Source organism: Sturnira hondurensis, unplaced genomic scaffold (genome assembly GCF_014824575.4).
Source record: "Sturnira hondurensis isolate 20B ecotype Veracruz unplaced genomic scaffold, ASM1482457v3 Scaffold0025325, whole genome shotgun sequence".
Taxonomy (NCBI): Eukaryota; Metazoa; Chordata; class Mammalia; order Chiroptera; family Phyllostomidae; genus Sturnira; species Sturnira hondurensis.
This window is the reverse complement of record NW_028097956.1, coordinates 118848-137814: the sequence shown is the minus strand read 5'-3', so window position 1 is coordinate 137814 and position 18967 is coordinate 118848. Positions and strand designations below refer to the sequence as shown.

At 64.7% G+C, this 18967-nt stretch overlaps 2 protein-coding genes across 6 annotated transcripts; one reads left to right on the top strand and one right to left on the bottom strand.

Annotated features, from left to right (window-relative positions):
• Positions 1–1390: 1390 nt before the first annotated feature.
• Positions 1391–5383, top strand: LMNTD2 (lamin tail domain containing 2; the record flags this gene model as incomplete). The annotated part of the gene is made up of 11 exons (XM_037039249.1): positions 1391–1482; positions 1871–1958; positions 2048–2203; positions 2502–2573; positions 2654–2742; positions 3035–3333; positions 3701–3809; positions 3896–4283; positions 4377–4570; positions 4737–4873; positions 4957–5383. Coding segments are annotated over 11 exons (1899 nt in total), but the record flags the coding sequence as incomplete, so codon positions are not given.
• Positions 5341–17186, bottom strand: LRRC56 (leucine rich repeat containing 56). 5 transcript variants are annotated; one of them, XM_037039231.1, is made up of 13 exons: positions 16992–17186; positions 15428–15502; positions 14905–15089; positions 13646–13733; positions 13022–13082; positions 9617–9713; positions 9352–9486; positions 8586–8769; positions 8058–8228; positions 7915–7979; positions 7541–7683; positions 7220–7338; positions 5341–6082 (listed from the first exon to the last, which is right to left on the bottom strand). In XM_037039231.1, the coding sequence occupies exons 3-13, from the start codon at positions 15076–15078 to the stop codon at positions 5757–5759; spliced, it is 1563 nt and encodes a 520-aa protein (XP_036895126.1). In that variant the 5' UTR covers positions 15079–15089; positions 15428–15502; positions 16992–17186; the 3' UTR covers positions 5341–5756. The 5 variants fall into 5 exon arrangements, with proteins under 5 accessions (XP_036895126.1, XP_036895125.1, XP_036895123.1 ...); XM_037039230.1 differs by having other exon boundaries at positions 5342–6082; positions 8586–8718; positions 9352–9546; positions 16992–17185; XM_037039228.1 differs by having other exon boundaries at positions 5343–6082; positions 9352–9546; positions 16992–17185.
• Positions 17187–18967: the final 1781 nt, after the last annotated feature.

The window sequence follows — 18967 nt, the reverse complement described above, 5'->3', positions numbered from 1 at the left end:
TCGCCTTTGTTCCAGGGCAGAGGGAACAGTTGTCATGGTGATGGGAATGTTCCCCAGTGGTCCCTGTGGAGGGCCAGGTGGTGGAGATAGGCAGGGGAAGGTAAGGTTTCCGGCTCGGGCTTAGGTAGGTGGGCCTTGGGCACTGAGGGCAGAGGGTAGAAGGCAGTCGGAGCGCCCGAGTTGGGCAAGCCCCTCCCCCGCTCCTCAGTGCTGTCCACTGCTCCTAGGCCTCCTGTCAGCCCAGTGAGCTCCGAGCCCTCCACAGTGTGGTCCTGCCAGCTCATGGGCACACTGTCAGGGCAGCAATGTCCCCCACGCTCACTGATCAATCTCCACAGCCAGGTGGGGCTGCCTGCCCTCCACTGGTTGGAGTGCTGGGCTGAGAGGTGCCAGAGGCAGGCCTTGCTGGTCACTCTGTGGTCTCCTGGGCCTTCGGGGGTTAGTTGGGCAGCAGGTCAACCTCTCATAGCTTCTTCTGGCTGGACCAGCCCCCAGGGGAGGAGGAAGGGGAGCCCAGCACTCATTCAGGGAGGAAGGGGGCCCAACACTCATTCAGGGCCATGGTCTGGGGTCTCCCTGGAGGCTCCTGGTAACAAACAGCCCCTCCCTTCCTGGGAGCTGGTGACCATGGCAGTGCTCGGGGCCTTTCTCTCCCCAGGCTTGCCTGGGTTTCAGGCCTCAGGTGAGCATTGGAGGTAGGGCCCTGTGTCTGGGGGGGCATGGGTGTCCTGGGTAAAGGGCCGGCACCTGTGGGGACCCTTGCTGTAGGCTGGGGGACACCTCAGATCCTGGCAGGCAAGGGCGATAGGGACACCACAGGGAATGTATGAAAACTCAGGTGACATGTTGATTGGGGTGTGACCTAGTGCCCTGGCCTGGTCAGAAACAGCCATGTGACCCGAAGTCAGTCTGGTGTCCTGTGGAGTTGACACCCACGCCCACGGGAGTCCTTGGAGAGCCACCCTGTAGGTGCTGTCTGGGCTGTCAGCCACACAGACGTGCATGTGGTAAGGGGGGCCCACACACAGGACACAGGGCAGACAGCCCCACCACCCCCTCTCAGCTCCTCCAAGACCATGACACATGGCCCCCAAGTCTGGCCATGAGGGTGGAGAAGCTAAGGAAGGGGCTCCGTCATCTTTGGTGAACGAAGGGCCAGCCAGTGGCCACCAGAGCGCCCGTGCTGGCATGCCTGCAGACTTGGTGGCTCCCAGATGCCCGAAGGACACCAAGGCCAGCCCCGCACGAGTGGACCTGCAGTAAGGAGGGGAGGGAGAGACGGTCAGCCACGTGAGCCAGACCGGCTGGAGGGCAGGGCCTGGTCAAGCAGCTCAGATCCTGGCTTTGCAGGCCCACCCCCAAGTTCCTGGACCCCCACCCTCTGCGGCTGGAGATTCGAGCTCTGCGGGGTGCCATCCAGGGCCGACAGGATGCCCGGCACCACCGCATCCTGCAGGAGGTGGCTGGGCTTCCACTTGAGAGGTCAGTGGCCAAAGCCGGCTCTCAGCCCCACCCAACCCTGGCCCTAGTTGCTGGTTTCTATCTGACCCCAACCTCAGAAGCCAACCTGACCCAGAAGCCAACCTGACCCTGACCCTGGCCCTGGCCCATGCCTCTAGCCCTAGCCTTTACCTGACTCTGACCCCCCCCCATCCTAACCCTGAAAGAGTTGACATACCCTAGACCTGCCTGGACCCTAAGCTTGAACATGTCTGTGGTGCTGAACTTGACCTGGGTCCCGCTTCCACCCAGGCCTCCCAGAGCTTGATGGGCCTGGCCCGGAAGCCCTGGGGGCCCTTGGGCCCCTCCAGCTCCTCTCCTTAGCTGCTGACCCAGAGGTGGGGGCCACTGAGATCACCCCTTCACCCAGGGGCCCTCACAGTCAGGACAAGTTCCTGCAGACCCAGGTCCAGAAGCTGACTCTGGAGCTGAAAGAGCAAAAGGAACGGGCCCAGCTGGTGAGGGGACCAGGGAGTTGGGCAGGGGTTGGCCTGGGCAGGTGGGGTCTGAGAAGACCCCACCCCACCTGCGGGCTCCCCTGGGGCAGGAGAGGGAGCGCCTGGAGGGGCAGCTGCTGCGGACCCAGGCAGAGCTGCAGCAGCGGGAGGCGGAGCTGCAGGCCTTGCACAAGTCCTGCCTTGTGAAGCTGGCCCACTCCTCCTGGGTGGGCCGCATGCTCCGGTCGTCCACGGGCAGTGTGGAGGTGAGCCTGCACCCCTGGGCCCACCCTCCTGCCTCCCACGTCCCCTCCCCGGCCCTCCTGGGACTTCTCTGCAGCCTGCTAACTTGCCCAGTCCCAGTCTGTGCTTCTTCGGGGGCTCTGGCCTGCCTCCGTCAGGCTGCCTCTGGACTGTAACCTGGGACAGGGAGGCATCAGGAGAACTGGGGTCCGGCTCACCTGACACTCGGCGAGTGTGTCACACCTCAGGCGCTGGTGAGGTTGAAGGGGAGGGATGCCCTACCCCCCACCCCTGCCCGCTGGCCTCCGGTCCCTCTCTCAGGTGGTGACAGCAGAGACCCTAATGGACCCCAGCGACTCCTCTGAGAGTGACGAGGCCCCCCCTGCTCGGGAGGTGAGCCTGGGTGGACACACATTCGTGGCTCTACAGGGCTGCGGGAGGCAAGGGCCAGATGCCTGTTGCTTCCTGGCCAGGGTTTCCGGCTGGAGGATGTGGACTGGAACACCATCGCCCACCGGTACCCCAACCTCTTGGCCAACATCAAGCCAAACTCGGATTACAAGTGACTGCACTGGGCAGGGACTCCCGCTGGGGCTAGGGGACGGGAGGGAGGGCTTGCCTTGGCGGTTGTGGGCCAGAGTCCACGTCCCACCCTCAGTGTTCCCAGACAAGCCCACTAGAACCTTCGAGAGCCAGTTCGCCGACCTCCAGAGCCAGACAGGGCTCCGGGTCACCTCTGCTCTGCCATGAACCCTTTTCCCAGCCTGGGTCCTGGGGCCCTGACCACAACTTGGGGTGCCCGGCCCACCTTGGAGCAGAAGCCGAGCTGCCAGTGAGCACACTGTGGTCTGCAGGCACCCCTGGCCTCGGGCGCCCCCACAGCCCCCAGTGGACTCACTGCCCGACGCGTGTGGCCCAGAGTCATGCGGAAGACGGCACCGTCTCAAGAGTGTGGAGTGGGGCTCCCTGCCCTTTGTGGATCCTGACAACTCCAGGGGAGCTGACTCTGAATCTAGCAGCTGGCGGCTAGATGAGCATTTGGGGGTGCAGAAGGTGACGGGGCACCCACCCCGGTTGCCGGGCCACATTTCTTTCCAGCACATAGCGCCACCAGCCAGGAGCTTCAGCAGGGACTTGAATGCAGAGCCTGAAGGTGGGGTGGGGCAGGTCTTCCTGGTTCCGGCTGCAACCACTGCCCAGTGCCCTGAAGGAGATCCCCCAGAGCCTGGCCTTTCCTGTAGCCCCAAGGGAGGCTGCGGGGGCGGGGGGGGGCCTCCTGCCTCATCTGTAGGGATCAGGGTGGTGTTGGAGGCCTCTGAGCTCTGGCTCAAAGTGCTCCAAGTACTATGAGCTACCCCTCTGCTCCTCTTAGCTCCCAGGGCCTAGCCACCCCCCTGCCCTGGATGGGACTCCTGAGCCTGTTCCTCTCCCCCATGGACCCCCAGGGCACTGCAGACCAGTTGGTCTCCCAAGAGATGTCCCCAGCAGATGCTCCATATGGGGGTTCCCCTTCCGAACAGGACCTCGGGAACAGGGGATCTCTCCAGATTCCTGTGAAACCCACTCAGACCAGCCGGGCAAGGCCGAAGATGCCGACCTCCACCGCGGCACTGCAGTGCACCCTTGGAGGTGAGGAGGGGCGTGGCTTCGACGAACTCCGCCGAGACCGGGCGTTTCCCAGCAGGAGGGGCGGTGACCTGCCACTCCCTCCCCAGCAAGACCGCCTCCTGCCTGAAGGTAGTGGCCGTGAGCCTCAGCAAGGGGTTCGTCTGCATCTTCAACGAGTCAGCAGAGGAGACGGCCGACCTGGGTGGCTTCACGCTGCAGCAGCTCGCAGGCGACTTCCCCACGTGCACCTGCCGCTTCCCACCCCACACGCTGCTAGAGCCCCAGCACCACATCACGGTGCGCCCCACTCACCTCGAGCCCGCGCGCCCCCACCCCTTGCCCGAGGCCCTCACCCGTGCCCGGCACTCTCCCCAGGTATGGGGTGAGGGGCCTGGCTGCACCAAGAAGCAGCCGCCCTCGTCCGTGGGCCGGGAGCCTGTCCATTTTCACCCCAGCCCCAGCTTCGTGACTCTCCTCCTGAGCCCCAAGGGCGAGGTCAGTGTGGGTCCCAATGGCCGGGCTGGGGCTGGGGGGCTGTTGTGGGGAGGCCTCCCGGGTCAGGTGGCTGTGCACCCCTGCTGCCCACAGGTTTTAAGCAAGTACCAGGCCCCGCACTGCCCTATCCCCGCCTCGAGGATCTTTGAGGAAGCCGACTTGTCCATCGACCGCTTCCCGCTCCCAGAGGCCCGGCCCGGGGCCCAGGCTCCTCAGCAGCGACGGCCGCTTCGACTCCTGCGCAGGGGTCGGAGGCGGGAGACCAGAGCGCAGGGCTGGAAGCCCAGGTGGGGACTGCGCGTCCCTCGGTCTCGGCCTCCTCCCTAGGTCCCAGCCTCCCAATAAAACCGTCCCTCAGATGCCTTAGGAGCGCTCCCCACTTCTGCACTCCTCGCCCCTCGCTAGGCCCCCCTCGGGCTGGCCCGAGCCCTCACAATTCGGTCGCCCCAGCAGGACACAGGCCCTGTCCACGTGCTTGACCGCCAGCAAGCTCATCAGTCCGCAGGAGGTGCCCGCGCCACCCGAGCGCGTGGAGACCGACAAGCGCGTGGAGACCGACGACGCACGGGAGCTGCTGCCTGCCATCGCCCGTGAGACCGAGGGGATGCAGAGGGAGGGCCCCGTGGGAGGGGGAGGCCGGCCCACACACCCCCCCCATCACTGTCCCACACAGAGGACAGGCTGAGCCTCACGGTCTACCAGTCTAAAATGGAGCCAACGGTCCGGGTGAGTGTGCCGGCAGGGGGTGCCCCGGGGGTGGGGGGACTGCTCCTGCCCCCTTGGCCCGCCCCGCGGCCCGCCTCTCAGGCCCCCGCCCCCCAGGTGTGCCGGAAGAGCGTGGACCGGGGCTGCCCCATGGTGGCGCTGTCGGCGCAGAGCAGGGCCAAGGGCAGGTTCTGCTTACCCGGCGGCCCGCCCATCACCGTGGACGCGTGCAGGCGGGTGTAGGCCGGGCGGCACAGGCGCCCCAGCTCGCTGCCCGGCTCCAGGACAACGACGGACCAACGAGGGGGCACGAGGAGGCAGGGGCAGGAGGCAAGCAGTGGCAGCTGCGTAATTTACTGAACCAACGTCACCTACCAAGTAAACTGCGTTTCTGTACACCTGGAAGTCGAAAGTGATTCTCTCGGTTCCCGGGTTTCCCGCCCCATGAGGAAGAACCTACGCACTCGCTGGGGATGGAAGTCCTGGCCTCACACTTTTGTGCCTAGGGCAACTGCCCTGGGGGCCTGGGACCACAGCGCCCCAGCAGTGGCTGGAGGGCCTGCCAGGAATGGCCTGGGCAGCTTGGCTATGGAAGAAGTGGGCAGCCAGGCTGCCCGGGACTCTCGCTCACTTCTCTCCAGCAACGGGGGCCTCTCCTGGTCCAGCCCGCCTGCTATCCCACAACACTCCCAGACGCTCTGGGTTCCCGGAGGCTGGGATGCTCTTGGCCAGAGTCCTGGCCAGCTGGGCAGTGGGTGGGGGCCTCCGCTAGGGGTGGGACTGGGCTGGCGTGATAGGGTTCAGGTGCGGCAGGCACTCCAGGGCCGTGGGTCTGGCTGCTGCATCTGGTGCTGGCTTTGGGCCTGGACGTCCTTGGGCTCGAGGGCCCCGTCCGGAGACCAACTCCAGGGCTCTCAGAGCAGCCACTGTAGCCAGCTCCTGACCAAGGTCGGGCCCTGAGCTGCCCAGGCCTCGGAGCCGACGTCCCCGGAACTGCAGGTCTTTGGACGTCCGGCAGCTGCTGTTCGAGTCAGGTGGCATGGGGACCTTGGGGGGAGAGGGGAGCAGGTTATAGCCCCAGGTCCTAGAAGGTCCTGGAAAACAAGGAAAGAGGTTGTCAGACGAGGGTCCCTCCAGGAATTGCCAGGTGGGGGCCGCCACAGGCAGAGCTGCAGAGCCCTTCACCCCCAGGCAGCCCTCTCTGCCCCCTCCCTGTGCTCCCCAGGGAAGCTGTGGCCCCTCATCATCGTCCCTGCTGTCCCTTACTTCAGCTGGAGCCACCTCCAGGGAGGCAGAGGCCACAGGCCCGGGCTCTGGCTCTGGGTCACTGGGGCCTGCTTGAAGGCTGTGGCCCTTTGCCACCTCCTGAACCTCCACTAAGGCCCCAGCACCTGCCTCAAGGCCCACAGGGCAGGTGTGGCTAGGGTCGCCTAGCACCCACCTGGACCCAGTCTGCAATGGGAGGCCCTGCAACCCCTTTTCCCCTGAGTCCGCACTGTCTGCCCCCACTCTGGCCACAACTGCTGGCTGCCCTGCCTGCCGCTCACTGCCACGGCTCCAATAGGTGGCTGGCCTTTGACCTCCGCAGCCACCTGATCTCAGGGTCCACCCTCCCTGGCCCCTCCCCCAGGCACCTGGCCCTGTCCCCCCATGGGGAGGGCACAGGAGGGTCACTGGCCAACCCTCAGCCTGTGCTCCTGCTTACCATGACCCCCCCCCAGCACGCCCCCCCTTCCACCAGGCTTCCTTCCCTCCACCTGGGGTGGGGGTTGCGGTTCTGCCGCCTGGGGTGGCCCCACTCAGCTGCTGTCACTCAGAAGCCTGCGTCCCTTGGGGAGGGCCCCCTGCTCACTGGCCAATCCTGTGGCCTGAGCCCAGCACAGGCCCTGTCTGCAGGAGGAAAGGGGGAACCCTGCCCTGCCCATGCCTCCTGCCCACCTGGTGGCCTGGCACCTGGCTGGCACCTGGCCCTAGGCCTGTCCTGCTCACTGGTCCTGGCCTCTCACTGCTCCTGCTACTCACCCTTTGCTGGCTGCCTTCTTTCTGTCTCTTGTCCATCCCTGGTGGCCTCATGGTCCCATGGGCTCAGGGGAGGGGCACCTGGGATTGTGCCCTCTGTTGTGAGCTCCACCCCCCGCAGGAGGGGACCTCCAGGGGCCACAGCTACTCTCTGAGCCTGGAAAGTGAGGGCCCGCGCTGACCCGGCGTGGGTGCAGGGTCTCCCTCAGTACCTGGGGCCAGGCTTGGGGAGTTGGGGGAAGTCCTAGGCCCTGTCCCATCCTGTCGTTCTTCATGGCCCCTCTGTGAGCCCTGGGAGGCTGCTGCTCCTTCCTGCCTGGAATTCGGGTGCCTGGGGGGGGGGAAGGGGAGAGTCTGCAGCTCTGCCCCCCCCCGGGAGCCAGTCCCAAATGCGTGTGGCTCTGGGATGGTGCCCCAGCCTCAGGTTCCTGTGCCCAGCTCCTCCAGCCACCCTGGGGACCAGTGACCGCCCCCAGCCAGTGCCCCCCATCAGACAGGACGTGCGGCAGGCTCAGTGCAGGGAGGACACCCACCACAGGTGCCGCTCCCTGCATGTCCGAAGCGCAGCCAGGGCTGGGAGGTCACGGCTCTCGGCAGGGCCAGGCCCCGGACTGGAGGTCTGGGTGACCCGGTCTTCCAGCCTGGCGGGGGGCAGCTGCTCTGGGGGCACCTCGGCCTGAGGAGGGAAAGGGCTGGTTTGGGGGTGTGGCCTTGGAGGGGCTGGGTGGGCAGCAGGCTGGGAGGAGAAAGATTTATTCAGCTGCAGGGGGCATGGGATGGGAAGGGCTGGGGCACTGTCCACTCTGGAGGAGAGCCCAGGATGCTGGCCCGTTTTGGAGACTGAAGCCTGGGAGGTGGGTGCACGGCGCCAGCACTGGGGGCCCGGCCCCCGGGGGGCAGGGCCTACCTGGCATCGGTGCTGACGTTCCCGAAGGCCTTTGGTGGGGTTTCCACAGAGGACTTGGTCCGCGCCTGCAGAAGAGGGCGTGCTGGGCCTGGTGGGGGCTCCAAGGCGGCCGGGTGGGCTTCCTGCCCAGGTGGGTCAGTTACCGTGGGTGAGGTCACTGGCGTTGTCCTCCAGGGCCGGGTTCTTGGGGTGCAGACCTTCAGGCAGGGGAACCCCTGGGACCAGGAGGGAGAGGGGCCAAGGCCTGGGAGCCCTGGGTACAGGCAGGGATCTCTCGGGGCCGAATCTCCCAGTGGGGTCTCCGTGGGGGCCATCTGTCCAAAGGTTAAAACCAGAGGTCACCAAGGACCGTGCCAACTAGCCAGCCCCAGAGCCCCCAAGACTCTCCCACAGACCAGGGGCCCCCGCCACCCAGGTGTCGGGCCTCCTCTTCCTCTCTGATAGGGGCTGCCCGCACGAGGAGGTGTGCTGGCCAGGGGGGCAGGTGTGCAGGGCCCTGGGACGCGTGGTTAAGGCAGGGAAGGGGCGTTACATGAGGCCATCCATTCCTGCAAGGCCTCGGGGTGGGGGGCTGGTGGCCGACGAGACCCCTCCGGGGGCTCAGAGGGTGAGATCTCCAGGCCCGGGGTGGGGCAGCCCTTGCTGGAGGCCAGGCTGGGTGGCTGCTGTACCCAGCCTGGGACGCAGGCTGTCCAGGACACCGCCCTCCTTGATGGCCTCCTTCACCATGAGCCAGTCCTGGTCCAGCTTCCGGGAGGCTGGCAGACCTGTGTGTGTGGCAGGCCTCTCATCCAGGACCTGCAGCTGAGGGAGGAGCTTCCTCACCTCCGCCCTGTAGTTGAAGCCCTGGGGCACCTGTAGGGTGGAGAGGGGTAGCAGGCCTGGGGCCACGGGCCGTCAGCCAGTCCTGTCCTGGGGCCCCTTCGCCAGGCCCCCTGTGAGGCCTAATCAGGGAGCTGGAGCGGTGGGGCCGCCCCCCCCGCCAGGCTGCCTGGGCCAGTCTTGGGCTCCAGGGACTTCGGGGACACTGGGCTCTCACCCACATGATCTCACTATCCAGGTTCATGGCCAGGGTCCAGCAGAGCCCTCTGGCCCGTGTAGCTACCCTGAGCTCAGAGCCCTGGCCCAGGTGGCCAGAGCAGCAGCTGTCAGGGCAGGTGGTGTGAGCTCCCACTGGCCGTGGGTGTGCACAGGCTTGTGGGGCAGCTCTGGACAGGGCCTGCGTATGTGTGTGAGTGTGCACACACAATTCCACAGCACAGGGCACGTGTGGGGTTTGGTCCCAGCCTGGAGGACACAGTGGAAGCTGCTGGGCCCCCAGCGACACAAGAGAATGAGCCCCTGGCAAACAGAGGTAGCGTGCTGGCTGTAGGTCCTGGCCACCGGAGGGCCAGGGGCTAGAGCCACAGAGCTGCCCCCCTCCCCCACCACTCGCACCTTGTCAGAGGGGCGTGGCCGCAGGCACACCAGGTTGCCCTCCAGGGTGAGTGTGGCCAGCCTCGGGCACAGCTGCAGGTAGCGCACCTGCTGCAGGTCCTCCACGCCGTTGCCCTCCAGGTCCAGCACTTCCAGCTGCTCGAGCAGGCACAGCGGGCTGAGGTCCGAGACGTCGTTGTAGGAGGCGTACAGCTCCTGGGCAGCACGGGGGCCTCAGCCGGGGCCTGGGCAGGCACCCTCCCAGCCCTGGGGGCCACAGACCCACCTGCAGGGCTGGGAAGCAGCTGATGCCATCCAGGTCAGCCAGGCCACAGCGAGCCAGCCACAGCACCTGCAGGTGGCCCAGAGAGGTGCCCAGGTCTCTGTGGAGGGTGGGGTGGGGTGGTCAGTGCTGTCCTGGGGAGGAGAGCCGTGCTGTGGCGCGGTGCCGTGTGTCGTGCCCTGCCACAGCCCACATGGAGCTGTGCCCAGGTGCGGGGGCGGCTGTGAGCATGGATCAAGGCAGCCTCTGGGCTGAGGAAGGGGCTCCCTGCCTTCCCACTTCACTGCAGCCCCTGGCCTTGGGTGGCAGGATGTCCTGCACCTCCTCCTCTCCCTCAAGGGCCTGCGCCTAGCAGAGAGACCGCCCTGTGCAGGGCAGCCCAGCCCAGCCTCGCCTGCTGCTGCTGCTGCTGCTGCCGTGGGGGTGGGGACACAGCCCTTTTCCCAGCGCGCTCGGCCCAGGGTACTCCCCCCCCCCCCCCATTACAGCCCTGCCAGCCCCCGGCAGCCCCGCCCCCTGCCAGCCCTGCCCCCTGCCAGCCGCTGCCCTGCACTCCCAGCCACATGAGGACAACTACTGGGCACAGACCTTCTGTCCCTGACCTCTCTGGGCCCCCCTCTGCCTGAGGGGGTCCTCGTGGCCTGGGTGTCCCACGCTTGCTGAGAGGGCAGGGGCGCACACTGCATGTTCTTCCATCAGCTTCTGGGACCTTACTTGTGTTTTTATTTTTTAATTCTTAGAGAGAGGGGAAGCGAGGGAGAGACACATCCACCAAACCTGCCACCCAGGTGCATGCCCTGACCAGAAATGGACCCAGTGACCTTTCTCCTTGCAGGGTGGCACCCAGCATCCTGAGCTGCGGTGGCCGGGGCTGGGCATTACCCTTCTGCAGCTCCTGGGGGCCCGCGCTCGCCCAGAGGCCCTTGCATTCCCCCCTCCCCTCTCCCTTTCCCAGGCTCTGTCTGCCTGTGTTGGCTGTCTGGGAGAGGCCCTCTCTTCCAATTCTGTTACAGACGCTTTCGGCCGCGGGTCTCCTCCGTGAGGTGCTTCGCAGCATCCTGACCTTTCCTCTCGGTGGCCAGCCGGGGTCCTGGAAACGCAGGCACATCCGCTCTGTGCCCCTGGGGTGCAGGGGACGGTTCTCGGAAGTCTCACTGCCCACCCCACATGTCTCTGTGCCTCTGGGACCCTTCCCTCCGGAGTGCGCTTTGCCCTTCTCCCCGTGAACCACATGATCGAGGTGCGATTCCCAGTCAGGGCACATGCCTGGGTTGCAGGCCAGTTCCCGGCGGGGGACTCACGAGGGGCAACCATGCACTGGTATTTCTCTCCTTCTCTCCTTCCCTTCCCCTCTAAAGATAAATAAAATCTTTAAAAATTTTTTACTGCTAGTAGCTTACGGACTTTCAGATTGCGGGGCCAGGGGTCTGAACTGCTGCTTGGAAATGCTGAGCTGCTGGGGAGGCCTGTGTGGGGGGCCCCCCTCAGCCCGTTGGCCCGGCCATGGCTGGAGGTGGCAGCAGGCTGTGTGCGACCCGGGGCTGTGGGGCTGGCCGCCCGGGTCTCTCTGCAGCCATAGCACTGGATCTTCCCGGGAGCAGGCTGGCTCTGCCCTCCCCCCACGCGAAAAATGATAAAAGGACTTTAGTTTACAAAAAAAAAAAAAAGACCTGAAAGTAAAAACTGAAACCAGAAAACGAACAGACCTTGGAGGTGGGAGCCAACCTCCCAAGGTACCAGCCCAAAATGCACAGCTTGGGAGAGATCAGAGCACAGTGTCTCCTTGTCCGGGAGCCCCTCAGTCAGAGTCCATGGGGGGAGTGGGCAGAGGGCACCTCAAAGTCCGAACGCAGCAGGCTGTGCAGGGGGCTAGGACTGAACAGGAGACGGGCAGACCCCCTGTGGGGAGCCCTGGGTCCAGGGAGGAGGCCTCAGCACTCAGCCCAGCAGAGACACAGGCGACGCCGTCGTTGTGAAAACTCTGTTCAGTTATTTTCATCACTTCCACATCTGCTGCCCGAGAGGTCGTTACTGTGCTCTTCCCACAGGCGGGCGCGAGGCCGGGCGGACAGGCACAGCGGCTGGCTGCCCCGGTCTGGGACGCAGCGCTTGTCCCCCGGCAGCGTCCTCGCTCTGCTGCCCGGACTGACACCCCCGTTTCAGGCCCCGCCTGCGGCTTGAGTGTCCTGCAGCCCCCTCCTTCCTCCCCTGAGTCCTGGCGGGAGTGTGTCAGATGGTAGGGTGACATTCATTTCCTTCCACCAATTCCCCTCCACGTCTTTTGAAACATCGTCTGCCTGAGTTTCGAGACACAGGAACAGAAAGATAGATTCCTGACAGTGGGCGCAGAACACGCTCCCGCGGGTTTCCGGTCTAGCCCTTCCCTCCTGGACCCCCTGTTTTCCATTGTTTTCTTGGAATTGAGGTTTCATTTTCCATGTGCTTTTATTGGTCTTCCAGCTAATTGGCGAGCCTTAACAATGAAGGAGGAAGTGGGTTCTGTCTCTGTTGACCGGACAGGGGTCGCCCTGCTGGGACGCTGCTTCCCCAGGCACTGAGGGTGCCTTTCTGCCCTTTTCCAGGTGCCTCCCGGCCGGACTTGGGGCTGCCTGCAGCCCGGGGCGCGGCGCCCATCCAGTGGCTGCCACGAGGGCTGGCAGGCTTCTGGGGCCAGATCTGCACGTGTTTTATTAAAGTCGTCGTGATGCGAGTTTGTGACAGTATTCACATCACTGTCAATACGGAAAGCCAACATTTCAAGAAGGTTGCTTATTAAACCCCTCTGCCCCCTGGTGTGGCGGCAGCTGGGAGGGGCTGTGTGGGCTCCTGTGGGCCTGGGACGGCACCGCCTCACCCTGGTGCCACGGGCCGGAGGGCTCCACGAAACCCGCTTTGCTCAAAGCCAAAGACGGGCCTGACTTTCCTGAGCTGTGCTCTTCGCAGCCCCGTGGGGGAGACGGCGGCCGTCCACCCACCGTCAGTCTTGAGTTTCACCTTCTCACTCAGGGGTGGGGGTGCTGCTGTGTCGGTCTGGTGAGGCGGAGCCACCCACCCCACTCACGGCACGCTGACGGCCCTCCCCGCAACCGCCAGCTCTGGACCTCTCGGTGCAGGGGTGCCTCAAATCCTCAGGCCCTGCTTGGTGTTGGGGAACCCACCAGAAACCCCGCACAGGTTGCGGACCCTTAATCCATCAGGTGTCTCTGATGGGGGTGGGGGGCAGAGGCATCAACTCCACCCAGGCAGGAGGGGTGCCTCGGGGCCAGCAGTTAGACCACAGGACAGCCAGGGGTCTCCCCATGGGGGATCCACACAGTTGAGAGCCTCACCCTGACTGAGCTCACCCTTCAACTCCCGCAGGACCCTGCCCCTGTCCCAGCCCCTGTGGTCCCCGGGAGGGCCTCTCACCTCACAGAGCCCAGGCGGCTGCCGTTCAGCTTCAGCTGGCTGAGGTTGGGCAGGTGCAGCCCTGTGGGGCCACAGTGAGGGGTGGGGGGCAGGCCTGGCGACTCTGTCCCCAGCTCTCTGTGCCCTGCTGCCCTTGGCCCTGCCTCCTGATGGCTGCTCTGAGGCCCAGAGTGACCATTCCGTCTGTGGCTAGGCCGAGTGGAACGCACGGGGCAGGTGCAGAAGGTGCACCTGCGTCAACAGGGCCACATGGGGGGGGGGCCACCAAACCCTGGGTCTTGCCCCCCAGGGCCCACCCGTGGTCACCCCGGTACCCCCAGACCATGACCTCCAATCAGCTGGAGTGTCAGAGCACGGGCACCCCAGGTCCTCCAGGAAAGGGTTCGGGGCTACTGACCCCTACAGAGGAGTAGGCCCTGGCCCTGCGGGACTGTGCCCCTCTCCTGTCCCGGGAAAGAGGAGTGCAGGGTGGGCACTCCTCTGTCGGGTGCAGAGCAGATCTGTGGGGTGCGGGGCAGGCCCATGGGGTCCAGGGGTCCACACTGCAGAGCCCAGCAAGCAGGCCCTCACAGTGCGGCCAGCCTGGCCTTGACTGCGGTGGGTGTGGACACTGTGGGCTCCTACCGAAGTTGCCCAGGCTGTGCTCACGGGTATCGACGCACATCTCCAGCACGCTCACCAGCCGAAGGTCATCCACCTGGGCCAGGGCCCGCTGCAGAAACCAATGGGGAGTCAGCCCGGAGGACTGGACAGCGGTCCCTTCCTCCCCAGAGCCTGCTCAAGGCCATTCTTCACCTATCCCCACCTGGCCTGGCCTGGCCTGGGAGGCTCTGGTGTGTGGTGCCGGACAGCTGATAAGGCCAGGCCCCTCTCTGGCGGTCACTGCCTGCCAAATTCCACTCTTCGCTCTCCCTGGGCACAGCCATGCTGGATCCAGCCCCACCCTTTCCCGCTGTCCAGGGTGGGGGTGCAGGACCAGAGCTGAGCTGGTGGGTAGGCCCATTTGATGGACAGCTGCCTGCTGGACGGGGCAGAGGGGAGGAGCGGGCACCACAGGTATGGCTAAAGGGCCACATAAGTGTCACTGAGTGGCCAGCAGGAGGCATGGGAGGGGCATGGTGGGAGTGTCCTTTCCACCTGCAGCACCAGAGAGCTCAGAGGCTTCTCTGAGTTGGCCAGGAAGGTTGGTGGGCACCTCAGGCAGCATGTTGGTGGCACACTACTGAGCGTCCCCAATCCCCAAGGAACGCTTTGGGTGTAAGCGGGGTGCAGCAAGGCAGGGCTCAGGCTTTGGCACAGTCCGCCCCTCACCATGGATAATGATGGACAAGAGGCGAGCCAGGGAGGGAGGTGGGGGATGCTGGGAGGTGCAGGGCTGCTTAGGCGGGTTGCTGGGTGGGGAACTGCAGAACCTGTGGGCTGAGGGTAGGGGGTGGGGGGCAACAGTGAGCTCCCCCCAGATTTGGGACAAAGCCTTCAGCAGTCACCCAGAGGTGATGGGTGTGGTGCTAGCAGGTGGTGATGTCATTCATTCCCCTCACTGCCTTCCCTGCAGGCTGCACTCCTGGGCCTCAGGCCGTCTCCCTCTAGCACAGACTAGTGGCGCCCTCTTGTGTTCACAGAGCGGCTCTCAGAGCCTAAGGACGGTGGGTGCTCAGCAAATACTTGAGGAATTCCTGCCTAGCTCAGCCCACGCTGTGGCCTGAGGACCTGGGGGACCTCTGTTTTCCCAAGCATCTGGGGTCAGCCTTGGGGGTGGGGCACACACAGGGGACAAGGCCAGCAGAGCCAGGTCAGAGGGCAGGCCAGACGCCAGCCCAGAACGTCATGCCATGCAGGCCCCTACAGCCTGGGCCCCCAGCCCCTGAGTGGCCCGCACTCACCAGTCGGGCAGGTGTCAGGCACTCCTCCACCAGCCGCTTGCCCAGGCCTTCCCCGCTGTCTGGGTCCTTGCTCTGTGGGCAGGGATTGTGGAGACCCTGCCAGCTCAGCTCCCGCACCTGGATGCTGGCCGTGCTGGGCCGAGGACCAAGGGCCCTGTCCTGGGTCTGGTCCATTCACACCCAGCCTGCCGGGACAGGCACAGGGCTGCTCAGTCCCAGGCTGGAGAAGGCTCTGCAGTGCCCTCACCCGCTTTGCCTGCCTGGGGGCCTCACCATCCCCTTTCTGGGCTTTGGCTCACACCCCCTGCCCGGGCGGGCCACCCTCCCTGTATCCCTTCAGAGCCCACGTGAGGGGAGGGGGCCCCAGACCACGTTTGCTTAGCTGCCTGCTGTGACCAGTAGCAGGCTGCCATCCCAGGCCCTGTGCTGTGCTTCCCCCCCCCGATGGTTTCTGACCCTGAGGGCCTAGGACTGGGGTCTCAGGCATTTGCCCCACCTGCCTCTGCCCACTGAGGCCCCTCACCTGCAGGCAGAAGCCTTTTCCCTCAGAGGGTCACACATCCAGGCAAGGGGGGTGGCATGTGGCCTCAGGCAGTACCTCCAAGAGAAAGCAGGGCTGACCGGGCCCCGGCCCAGAATTAGGCAGAAGCACAGGACACAGGGGCTGTCAGCCTCAGCCCTTTCCACCACCCTGAAGGGGACCTGGCCTGGTTGGTGCAGGCGACAGGTGGGTGAGAGGGGCTGGGGTCCTTCCAATGCTGGCCCCTGGTTTTCGTCCCAATCCCCACTGGCCCCAAACCCTGGAATTATCTGGGAGGCCAGCACCATGATGAGTCTGCTTCTGACACCCTGGCCACCTCCCTCCATCTTGCGTGGAGGCTCCCTGACGCCCAATCCCCCACCCCCATGCTCCCGACCACCCCTCCTGGATGGACCGTCCTCATGAGACTGGCCAGTCTACAGCAGGTGGTTTACACCTCATTGGGTTGGGTGAGCTCCTCGCCCCAAGACAGGTGGGCAGGACCCCCACCATGCGCCCAGAGGGCTCTCAGATGCTGGCCCAGGAGCTCGTGGTGCTGCCATGCACACCTGTCAGCCCCTGGGGACACTCAAAATCCATCAGGGTCACAGACACCCAACCGGGCCCTAGAGGGGCCAGGCAGTGTGGGGGTGCTGGGCCCCGAGACATGCTGCATAGCCCCCCAGTGCCTCAGCGACCTTATCTGGAAGGGGACCCCAACATGGAAAGCCCACAGAGACCAAGGCTCTGCAGGTGAGCCCCAACATAGAGTCCTATGGAGTCTCCGGCCAGGATTTCTTTCCAAAAGTTCCCTCTGCTGCTGCCTCTCTCCAGCTGGTGATAGGCCCCAAGCCTTGCAGGAGGGCCCCACCCCTCCGCCCCCTGGGAAGAGGCTGCCCACCTTCGCCTCAGGCCTGCCAGTTTCGGGCTGGCCAGGTTCTGTTCCCAGGGTCCTGCAGGCAGGTCTAAGGAGAGAGCCCAAGGTGCTGCCCTGGACAAGGCCCCAAGGATCTGTCTGGTCTCGCCCAAAGGTCTTGGGGTCCAAGGAGCAGGGCTGTGGCTCCCATCTACACGCCGTTCCCTCACATTGCTGCACTGGCCCAAAGCTGCCCACACTGTTCACAGCCGTTTGCATGTGGCCCTGCCACCCCTCTCTGTCTGCAGAGCCCCAGCTGTGCCAGCCCTTGGCCTGGCTGGCCAGTGCTCTGGGTCCCCTCCACCACTCCAACCCTCCCCACTCAGGGAGAGGCTGTGAAGTTAGGGTCTACTCCCCTCTAAGTCGCCACCATGGAGACCCTCCCACCCCAGAGTCCGTTTCCCTCTCATCTCTCCGGAAAGGCAGGGCTGGGACCGCAGAAGTCCCAGTGACAGGACCCTCTTACAGCACGGTGCGGGGTTGCAGGCAGGGTCCTCAGAGAACCAGATTTAACATCTCGGGATATCACTGAGTTCCCCACTGGCTTTGCTGCTTAGTCCTCGCGCCCCGCCGCAGACCTCTGTTTCCCCTCTGGCCCCAGTAAGATAGCGAAGCCCGAGGCCCTGACTCAAAGGCACCCTCGGCTCTCACCTGAGGGCTCCGCCCCAGTGCCCCCTGGCCTTGCGGGCTCGGCCCTGGGTACCCTCCGCGCTCTCCCACACCGGGTTGTTCTTCCGGCCGGGAGGTTGCGGGACTTGGACGCCATGGTAACGGGGGGCAGGGCCTCATTTGAATAATCAAATATTCATGAGCCGTGGGCTCACCCCAGCACCATCGGGGCCGAGCCACAGCTCTTAGCAACCGTGGTTATGGCAGCCCGGAGGGTCAAGGGCAGGGCAGGGTAGGGCGGGGGGTGGGGGGGAAGCAAGGGCACCGCTGCCAGCGTGGGCGCCACTCGAGCTGCAGTAAAGAAGAGTCGCCCTCAGGCCGGGGGGTGGGCACAGAGCCTCCAAGGGTCAGCCCCACGCAAAGGCGATCTGTAATGGAGACTCTCGCCCACCTTTCCTAGGCATGAGGCCCCCGTGAGGGTCGACCCGAGGGCGAGATTTACCTCCACCAGCAAGTGAGGCCGAGGCCAGATTAAAAGGAAGCGTCATGGGAAAGGGCCCCTGGGGACGAGGGAAGTGAAAACCTGGATACGTGGAGGACGGGCCAGGTCTGCGCCTACAAGGGACGCGGCCACTCCCTGTCAGTGATCCGCCTTTACTGAGCATCTACGCGCGTCTGGAGCGGTCGGGACATATTCCCGCCAAGGCGCAGTGCACAGTCCGGCCTTTCGGACACCGGCACAGCACTTGGAGTTGGTGCTGTCGTGGGGGTGGGGGCAACCCCCAGGGGCGCGCCCAGGTCAAGGCCGGCAGTGGGACGAGCTCAGGGGAAGGGCATCCCAGCCTTCGTGGAAGGAGGGGGCCTGGTGGTGAAAGGTGGGTGGTGGTGGTTGAGCCTAAATTGCACTACACCTTTCTTGATTATAAATAGGGTGTTTATGTATTACTTTAAAATTTTAAGAAATGGCCCTGGCTGGTGTAGCTCAGTGGATTGGGCGCGGGCCTGCGAACCGAAGTCTTGCCGTTCTATACCCAGTCAGGTCACATGCCTGGGTTGCAGGCCAGTTCCCAGCAGGGGACGCACAAGAAGCAACCATACATTGATATTTCTCTCCCTCTCTCCTTCTATTCCCCTCTAAAGACAAATAAATAAAGTCTTTAAAAAATATTAAATAAAAATTTAAGAAATGTTAAAACATGTCTTTTTTAGAGTCTTCAAAGAAGCCAGTTTTGTACACGTTTGTGCTTCGGGTGAGGGAGACTTCACACAACTGCAACTTTTGCGTTGGATTTGTCAGGCACCGTTTGTTAATTGGGGCACACAGCGAGCTTCTGCAGGTCTGGACCTCCGGGTCTGGGGGAAGTGGGGTGGGCCGGCAGCCAATGGGGCCTGTCCAATTTGAGAGGCAGGAGGCGAGAGTGACAGGCTGAGCGGGACGTGAGGCATCAGTTCCCAGCGGGACTCGCTTGTCCGAGGACTCAGATGCCCTTGCTCAACCCAGGCGCTCCTGCACCGCCTGCCCCTGGGCGCACAGCCGTGCCCCGCCTAAGCTGTCAGGCGTCCTGGAGGCGGGGGACAGCCATCCCGGAGCCACCTGCGGGGAAAGGGGTGCAGGGCAGCCGGGCCCCCTGCCAGTGAGGATTCCAGGCTTTTGGCGCAGCCCCGGCCTGCTCCTGGCGCCCTACCCTCCATCTGGCGGCCCATCGGCCTTCTCCAGCCAGAATCTTGTCGGGCGCCCGCAGTACTGACCCTGCGGGCTCCGCCCTCCCTGAGGACTGTTTCTTCCGTTCCGGGGCCAACGGTGGGCTGCGCGGCGCAGAGACCTCTGAGAGCGCAGGCGCGGCTATAGCCGCGCGCTCCGCGCCGAGGAGCCCGGTGCAGCTCACGGGCCCAGAGCAGGGACCCCAGGGACCCCGCCCCAGCCCACACCCGGCAGCCGACTCGCTCCTCCGCACGTTCTCTATCTTTCCGGCCTGGGAAAGTCCGGGCCTTCTCCGAGAAGCTGTTGGCTTGGGACG

Bases quoted from the DNA above. Each gene is read 5' to 3' on its own strand.
- LRRC56 (XM_037039228.1), bottom strand. From the start codon at position 15,078: ATGGACCAGACCCAGGACAGGGCCCTTGGTCCTCGGCCCAGCACGGCC. The intron at 13,734-14,904 runs GTGAGTGCGGGC...TGGTTTCTGCAG, and splicing joins GCCTGACACCTGCCCGACTG to CGGGCCCTGGCCCAGGTGGA. The intron at 9,714-13,021 runs GTGAGAGGCCCT...CACCCTCCACAG, and splicing joins AGCCGCCTGGGCTCTGTGAG to AGACCTGGGCACCTCTCTGG.